The sequence below is a fragment of the Bombyx mandarina genome, chromosome 23 (assembly GCF_030267445.1).
Source record: "Bombyx mandarina strain Sakado chromosome 23, ASM3026744v2".
Lineage (NCBI taxonomy): Eukaryota > Metazoa > Arthropoda > Insecta > Lepidoptera > Bombycidae > Bombyx > Bombyx mandarina.
The window spans coordinates 18,953,660-18,963,094 of record NC_143229.1 but is presented as its reverse complement, the minus strand read 5'-3'; the positions used below and the strand labels follow the sequence as shown (position 1 = coordinate 18,963,094).

Genomic DNA, 9,435 nt, shown 5'->3' with positions numbered 1-9,435 from the left:
GAAACGCATTACTGCTTCACGGCAGAAATAGGCAGAGTGGTGGTACCCACCCGCGCGAACTCACAAGAGGTCCTACCACCAGTAAAAATTATTATTATTATATTATTATTATTATATTATTTCCGACGTTTGCAGATCGAGCAAGATTAAAAATACTTTTAATCATAAAAATTATTTTAATTATTTCTACGATTCGGAAGAAGGATGAAAATTCATTTTTAATTATATTTTATTGTCACCTACAATATTCGTATTTACCACAGATGCGTAGATAAGGCGATATAGCAAGATAAGATATCAGCCGCCATTTTGTTAAACATTCGCTGCAAAGACATCGAAAGTGTTATAGTAATGCGATGTCAAAATAAGAGTGTCTAAATAACACAGCTCCGATAATATTTCCGATATATTGATTTTTAAAAAGTAAGTAATAATTTTATGTTTAATTTTAGTGGCTTTTTTTCTTTCTTAAATTCCCCCTATCGATCTTACTACTGTAGTACGGATATTCAATTTTGCAATTCACATAATGCAGTTAAAACACAGATTGATTTAATAAGAGCTAGACTAAATTAAATGTTATTTTCGAGGCCGCCATCTTTGTTACATGCCAAGGATTTTGACAATTCAATTTACTCAATGAATGTCGAATTATTTTCTAAATTTCCTACAATTTTGATACACCAAGTTCGGCGATGAAAAAACAAAACCTACAATTTTACACGCTATATCCTCTTTTTTTTAAGACGTTCAACTCTGAATAAACGAATTATTTCGTAAAGAAATACTTAAAACGCAGCCATTTTAGGAAGTATTGTGATAAATGGCCTCTTTAATCATAGATTATTTTGTACGACACGATTTACATCTTTTTACAAACTTCTTTGAATTTGCACCTGTATCAATATGGCGCATTTTGACAAATATGAGTGTTTAAACACCAAGTACTACTTTGAGGCAGGCGAATGTTGTATACAACTATTGTATTTGTTAATGCTATATAAAAACTAGAATCAATTAGTTGAAGCCCCTTAATTATTATTATTGAGTAAATTTAATTAATTTACCACTTATGCCGTGTGACAATTGTACGAACTGCGATTTTGTTTATAGCTTTAATTTGTAAATACAACAGTTTAGGCACATTGCTAGTGTGTAGACCCTTCTAAAGCTTAAAAGGAAAAAGTTATTTAAGGTAGTATTTCCAATAAAGTACTTAAAATATATAAAATCATTGACAAAGAGTACACAGCGCCATCTTCCGTCCAGTAGCATAATTATAATGAATATTTTTTTTAGAATTTAAATCTGTAATTACGAAACGAAAAATATCTCAACATTACAATAGAATTGATTTCAATGTAAGCAAATCGGAATGATAAAATTTTGACTCAATACGTTTTCTTGGTATCGCGCTGATAACGATATCAAAAGATAGCCTAGTTTAGGGTTTAATGTAGTTTTACCACAGATTGCTTTCTCATTACAATTCTCTGTTTTCGTCAGAATGGGTTGGGCTGTGGCTATCTTCGTATTTCTCTTCATCGCTGGAGCTCATTGTGAAGACGGTGAGTTGATTTTATTACATGCGATCTTCATATCGTTCTTGCTAGTGGATAATAACTTTGTATTCAACTAATTATTATAATACTGGCCGAGCTATTTGTTTAATGCAATACGTTTTCGGGATTTTCGTGTTATTGTGTTTGTTAATAACATATTAGTAACATACGGGAAGAAGTCCCAGACTTTTACGATTATTTTCAGATTTTTTTTAAAGATAAATGAAAAATTATTAACCGGATAAGTTAAGGATGTATTTATTGGCTTTAAGGTAGGTCACATTATAAGTATTGTAATTTTTTTTACCAAATTTTATGAAGGGCAGTAATAAGGAGCACCGTCTTAGCGTATTTAAAGTGTTCACTGAAAAGGAGGCAATGAAGATGGCGCCACAGTAGCAAGTGGAATGGTTTAAAATACAGCGCCATAAGCTATTAGAATAGGATACTAAGTTAATAAAACAATACGCGTATTTAAAACCTCAACTATTTTTTTTAAATATTTCTTTTCTTCTCTAAGTTTATGACGCTGTTTTTCAAATCTTTCCACTTGCTACTTTGGCGCCATCTCTATTGGCTCTTTTTCAGCGGACACTTTTTAATACAATGTAATGGTGCTTCTTACTTCTACCCTCCATATAAATATCTCAATACTAGTTCTATATATTATTAAGGTTACGCTGATATAGCCTCTCAAGGCTATCAGATTAGGTAGAAAAAAAAAGAATACAGTACTATATGTTGTTTTTAAGTTTTTATCGAGCTAGTTATAGCATATGCTATTTGGTTTGAGCTGTCGCTTTTTGCAACTTTACAGAAGAGCCATTGAAAGTAAAAAAATTGTAAAAAATATCATAACCTAAAAACTTCTTCCGCTATTTTACTGGAGTAAGCTTAATTGAAGTTCAATTAAAAACAACCGCACTGTTGATGCTGATACCAAATAAAACACAAAGTTTTGTCGCGTATTAAGCAAAATGTCTCTTAGGCCAAATAGATTTTCATCCCCCTCGATACAGTCTTTTAAGCCAATAGCTATTTCTTCGAATGAGTGCTTTTAATTTTAAAATGTTAGATATATGCTAGCTACTGTTAGCTACTGGTGGTAGGACCTATTGTGAGTCCGCGCGGGTAGGTACCACCGCCCTGCCTATTTCTACCGTGAAGCAGTAATGCGTTTCGGTTTGAAGGGTGGGACAGCCGTTGTAATTAGACCTTAGATCTTATATCTCAAGGTGGGTGGCGCATTTACGTTATGATGTCTATGGGCTCCAGCTACCACTTAACACCAGGTGGGCTGTGAGCTCATCCACCCATCTAAGGAATAAAAAAAAATTATATATAAATTAATAATAATTAAAATAGAAATAGAGATTAAACCTTATAATTTATTTTGTTAATCTTTGAAAGAGCTCAAGTCTGTACTAGATTCAAAGACTTGTATTACTGATCTCCATCCTTCTTCTTAGGATAGATTAGTTTAGGTTAAGTCGTGAACAGATGTCGCGGACTAGTGGCTAGTGTTCAGTGTGCTTAGTGCGAGTTTTTTGACGTTCTCGATAGCGTAAAAGTTAACTCAAATTTGTATGCATTTGGTACAGCGCTCCTAGTGACAAACGTAGGCAAACGATCCAATTTCATACAAATATGAGCTAACTTTTACGCTATCGAAAACGTTAAAAAAACATTTATGGTTATTAGGTGTTATTATTTACTAGTCGTGATTATTTTACAGTTAAAACACCTGGAGCCAGCGCCAACGTTACTGCAGGATCACCTAAGGCCCCGGCTTCCGATATATGTAGGCAGTGCGTTTGCAAAGACAATAAAGTTAATTGCTACGATCAGAATCTGGACACGTTCTTCAGTAAAGAAGAATGGGCAGGTGAATTATTATGATCCAATTATTACACGAACAGACTACACGTAACAGCTTAGAGTTTAGAGTTAATTCATACTACCTGGAGCCACTGAGCTCATCCACAGTGCGTTTCCAGAGATATTTTTTACCACGTACCATCTGGCTTTGGAATGACCTCCCCTCCACGGTGTTTCCCGAGCGCTATGACACGTCCTTCTTCAAACGAGGCCTGTAGAGAGTACTTAACGGTATGCAACGGCTTGGCTCTGACCATGGCATTGTTGAAGTCCATGGGCGACGGTAATCACTCACCATCAGGTGGTATGGTCCTCTGCCTACAAGGACAATAAAAAAATGTTTTGACACGTTCACAGTGAGTATTCTGTTTTAATAGGACATCATAGATATACATTCATCTCTTTCTGACACTTCATCAAATTGAAGTTACTGTCTGGCCACGACAGAGAAGTGTACGTTTTCTAGATAGAGATTACGACGAGGCGTATTGGACCATATTATTGCTATTCTGGTTTTAATGTTGGAGCAGCAGACATTGTTTAGCATAATTGAGATTTCGATCATCTGAAGGCGTCATCATATTAGTATGTCCATGGGTAGAGCAGAAGGAAAGGATTCCTCTCTTAGTCGTTCACTTTTGGCAGAGTGGTCGATGTTGATGACGCTGCATTTCGATTAAACGGGCCAAAGCCGATGTGCCTCCACTTGTTTGCCCTTAAATTAGACCTAAGACGTCTGTGAGGTCAGTTTTGATGAGGTCTGTCCAACGCAAATGGGCCGCCTGATCGCCTGGCCTTCACCTGACCTTGGACAATGAGTCGTTCCATGGAGTACTCATTTCAAACAACCTGTCTGAAATGTGTGGGGATTTTTATATGCCCTATCAATGATAATCTATGCCTGATTGGGGTTCGGTGAGGATCGAGACGTTGGTCTTAAATGCTATTCAAAACCTGCGGAATAAACGCCACCAGCCCCACATCTCAAATGCATCGATTTTGCGTCGGTCTTTAAGGCGCATTGTCCACGTTTCTGCGAAAGTACAATCCTATCCTTAATGTCACTCTAGTTAAGTTTATAATCAAATGAATTGTTCCTGCTTCCTCATAGCGCTCGCGGACTTCAAGCCAAAAATAGTTGATTTGAGCGAGAATTCATTCAGGAATGTGACGCTCATGGCGGATCTGTCAATAGAGATACTGAACTTGTCTCGTTGCAAGATCGATGTCATAGAAAACGCCAGCTTCAAGGAGCTACAGGAGATGCGTGTTCTCGACTTAAGCTACAATAAGTTGACGGCGGCGAAACTGAGCCCGCACGCATTTGAGGTGAGCTTTTAGTTCCAAACCTTTATTTATAGATGGCGCTATGAATGGATACCATAGACTACTTAAAATATTTTTTTGGGGAGGTGAAGACAAAGGGAAGATCTTCCAGCGAGTGGCTGGGATTGTTCAGTAGAATGTTGTCGTTTGGAACTTGTATAATAATATATGCGAGCTTATCTTGAATATGTCGTTACTGAGCTTTAAGCACTTATCAAAATACTTTTTGTTCTATGACGGCTACCGCGCATATCTAATTATTATAATACCAACTGTTAACTAAGCGAGCGCATCGGCTTAGCTCAAGCGTTTTAACAAATACAATGGAATAGCGTGATTCATACATCTCGGACGAGAGTATTCGAGTTCAATAACAAGATTAGATAAGATAAACAGACATACCTTGTCAATTTCAAAAACAAAACACACAAACACGCTTACACAGACACGGTGGGCTGTCAAGTGTGCTTAGTGCGAGTTATTTAACGTTCTCGATTGCGTTAAAAAAGTTAACTCAAATTTGTATGCAATGGAACAGCGCCCCTAGCGGCAAACGTATGCAAACGACCTAGCTTCAGAACGTTTTTACCCGATTATTGTAAGCGTAGACGCCCGTGGACATAAACAACGCGCACAGTCAAGCTGCTGCCTAAAACTAAACTAACTTAAATGAGCAGTGTATCTTCTACCCCATCAATCTAGGTGGCAATGACATAACAAGATTATCAAATTAAATTTTATAAAAATTCCAGGGTAAATACACCCCGGAACAATACGAGCCTCTAGCAGCGATGCGCGTTCTGAATCTAGCGTACAACGATCTGCACTCCTTGAACCAGGATCTGTTCGAACACTTACCGCAGTTGGAGGAGCTGGATATCAGTGGGAATCCCCTGACCACGATAGATCACGTTACTTTGATTGCGATTTCGAGTTTGCCGATGCTCAAGGTGAGTAGCGACATCTGTTATTCGAGGAAATCATAAATAAGCTAATGTTAAGTTTAAAATGTGCCACATGTACCATTTAGTACCTAGTGTAACGAATGTTTGAACAATCAAATTATTTAACTGTAATAAGTGTTAGTGAAGTCAAACTTAATTTTATCTATCTTTATCTTCAAATATACTCGACAAAAGATGGCGCTGATAACAAAAAATTTTAGGTGTTGAGAATGCGTTCTTGCCAATTGACCGAGATCCCTGAAAAGTTCCTCCACACTCCACTCTACTTGAGTCGCTTAGACATAAGCGACAACCAGCTGACCGCCGTTCCTCAAGAGTTGGAAGAAACCAAGAACCTGGAATACCTTAACCTGAACCAAAACCCTATCAGAGAATTAGATATGACCTCTGAAGATTACCCGTGAGTTATTTATCAAAGTATTCTTATTTAACGTAGGACATTTTTAGTGTTAGTATAGTTTAGTGCGAGGAAGTTCCACTATATTGCCTACCTCTGCCGCGGTGCAGTAATGCGCTTCGATTTGAAGGGTGGGACAGCTGTTGATCCTTGGCTTCATGTCTGAAAATGCATGGTGAAATCATAATATCTATGGATTCCAGTAACCATTTAACACCAAATAATAATATACTGAAAAGTCATTCTACCTTCATACAAAGAAAAACTCCAAAGGCATTGTACAAGTGCTTCTCCTGGTCGACAGTGGTATACAAGTCTATCTGCTTAGCAAGACGCGTTCATTTCCCATCACCTTGAAGCATTGCACCTGAGCATTTTTAGGAACATTGAGCATTGAACAGCATTTTAGGAACGTCAATAGAAATGCTAAAACGTCAATTCCTATGATTAAATATTTTTGCTTCCAGTGGCTTCCCCCGTCTGCGCAAGCTGAAGGAGCTACATATGTGCAACATGCCTTCTCTGCGTCGTATCGGTCCAGGGGCACTTGCCGGTATGTTTTTTTAATAAGTAGCGATGTCGATATTGTAGCGTAGAAGAAGTAGACTCGGATAAGTTGAGAAGTTGTATAGTCACCGGTTGGAACCTAAAAATTCAGTTAAGTATAAGTACTCATTATTCAAATTCATGTATTCCTATAAAGAGGTTTTGGACAAAAACCGTCAGCTGTATTCAGTAGCTTGGGCTGTGCTCTCATTTTCACCAATAAAAATATCCTTCAATTGCAGTGTGAGCTTGAGCTCGAAACGCGCTAATAACTATGTCATCCACGTATATCAAAAAATATAAAAACGTTTTTATTATTATTTCTTTGTTTTTTTAGCAACAAGGAATTATTTGAAATTTAGCGTTCAGGCTTAGTTTTGCTTGATACACCACTGGAAACAATATCTTAAGTAGTTTATCCAGTCTAGAAATTAGCTGCCCACAGCGTACTGATAAAATGCTCGTCGCAACTTTATCATTGCTTATTGCTTATGAATTTATGTTTTCGCAGGCTTGGAATCTCTTGAGAGTCTTCACATGAGCTTGAATCCATCTTTGGAGTTCATCGATCCGAAGGCTCTCGCTAGACCTGATGATATCGGGGAAACCTATGACTGGCCGCTCATCAAGCAAGTGCGTATTTAGAAAACATTATATATTGTATTTTTTATTTCGTTGTAAATGTAAATTTACCAGACTCCAGACCTGAGGTGCCATTACAAGATGAAAATTAGGAAGAAGGTGGCTACTGCCCCTATTTGTATACGCATCGCTAACAGTATTCATTAAAGTTATAGGAACGTATTTTTTAAAGCCTGGCCAGAATGAGGTGGTAAGGCTTGGACGAGGCCTATCCAGCAGTAGATGTCTGTGGGCTGAACGAGGAAGAGGGAGATTTTTTAAAGATGCTTTATTAGCTTGACCTGGGTATCTTCCTATGTATGGTACAAAATCTTTTAACACCAGGACCAAGACCATCCTTTCTCGCTGTCAAAAGTTCTGCTTAGAAATATAACCGGCTCGGTGGAATACTCCCCATCCTTGTTTCGTATACTTTCTATAGATAGACCATAAAATTTATACCTAGCTGTAGACATCCCAAAAAAAAACTACCCACAGTATAGTGTAAAATCGATTTCTTCAAGAACTCAATTCGAGACGACACGAGCCATAATTAAAATATTGTTGCAGTTGTATCTTCAATCGAATAACCTCTCCGACATCGACTCAAGGCTGCTCTCCCGCTGGGACCTGCTGGAGAAGATAGATGTGTCCGACAATCCTTACCTATGCGACTGCTCCACGCAATGGATAGTGGACGTCCTTGTGCCCTTGATTGAAGAGAAGAAAACCAATTCATCGTTGATGGTGTAAGTTTTTGAACGTATGACCTTCCCGATGAAGGAGTAGCATAGAATATTAGATGCCAAATTATATTGGGTGGTGTTACGTGAAAACACTATTGTCCCCTAAATCAGGTTGTCTTCAGACAATAGTATTAAGATTGCCGCATTAATAGCGGACACGTGCAACTGTATCTGTAACTGTATATGTAACTGTAACTGTAACTGTTGAATGTTTTACAAGGTGCCACGAGCCAATTGAAATGAGAGGCTACACATTGAAGCATTTGAACGAGATCCACAGGCACATGAGATGCGTCGACAAATACGGCAACAGGCCTGAGCGAGACGGAGCTATACTACTCGGAACGTTGATAGGTGAGATAGCATTATAGTTCAGTATATGCCAGTGGCTCTCAAACTTTTTATCGGCGCGACACACTTTAGACAATTTAAAAATTTGACTGTCAAAGTTTAGTTTTTTTGTTGTCTTAACATTATTTCAATAATACAACAATACAACTTAAGTGGTTACTAGAGCCCATAGACATCTACAACGTAAATGCGGCCACCTAACTTGAAATCTGAGTTCTTAGGTCTCAGTATTTACAGTACAACGGCTGTCCACCCTTCAAACCGAAACGCATTACTGCTTCACCGCAGAAATAGGCAGGGTGGTGGTGCCTACCCGTGCGGACTCACAACACGTCTTACCAGCAGTAATTACGCAAATTATAATTTTGCGGGTTTTGATTTTTATTACACAATGTGATTCCTTCACCGGGGAAGTCAATCGTGAGCATTTGTTGAGTACGTATTTCATTAGAGAAATTGGTACCCGCCTGCGGGATTTGAATACCGGTGTATGGCTATGTACAATTGCACCGGACGTCTTATCCTTTAGGCCACGACGACTTCTCCTCCTCCTAGCTCCCCTCATAAATAGAATTTGTTTCAGGCGTGTTATTGGCTGTGCCAATAATGCTAGGTCTGGTGCTTCTCTGGCGTAAAGGCTACTTCGGTTGGCTTGGACTCCGGGGACCCGTTGACGTATCCAGAGCGTTCTACAAGCGGGCACCCGCAGATGACAATCTATTTTAGTTCTTAACCCTCTAGTTTTAAGATACGTTTTGAATGATTAAATAAAGTGCTTTTTTTTGTTTGTTTTTGTATTAACTGCCGTTTTCGAAATGCATTCACGTTTTCAAGGATCGTAAAAGTCGTTGTGTCACTTGAAAATGACCACGTAATTTTTTTAATAAAGAATAAAAAAGATGGCACTTACTTTTCGAAGTTTGTCCGGAAATTTCGTCGAATACGTTAACTACTATTTTTTTTTTATTGCTTAGAGGCGTGGACGAGCTCACAGTCATTAAGTGGTGACTAGAGCCCATATACATCTACCACGTAAATGCGCC

General features: G+C 38.2%; 1 protein-coding gene across 1 annotated transcript; it reads left to right on the top strand.

Annotated features, from left to right (window-relative positions):
* The first annotated feature begins 284 nt into the window (after nt 1-284).
* LOC114249777 (uncharacterized) lies at nt 285-9,179 on the top strand. Its single transcript, XM_028183475.2, has 11 exons — nt 285-423; nt 1,507-1,568; nt 3,298-3,447; nt 4,552-4,769; nt 5,519-5,716; nt 5,932-6,131; nt 6,596-6,681; nt 7,186-7,307; nt 7,866-8,044; nt 8,262-8,395; nt 8,976-9,179. The coding sequence occupies exons 2-11, from the start codon at nt 1,508-1,510 to the stop codon at nt 9,116-9,118; spliced, it is 1,491 nt and encodes a 496-aa protein (XP_028039276.2). The 5' UTR covers nt 285-423; nt 1,507; the 3' UTR covers nt 9,119-9,179.
* The last annotated feature ends 256 nt before the right edge of the window (nt 9,180-9,435 follow it).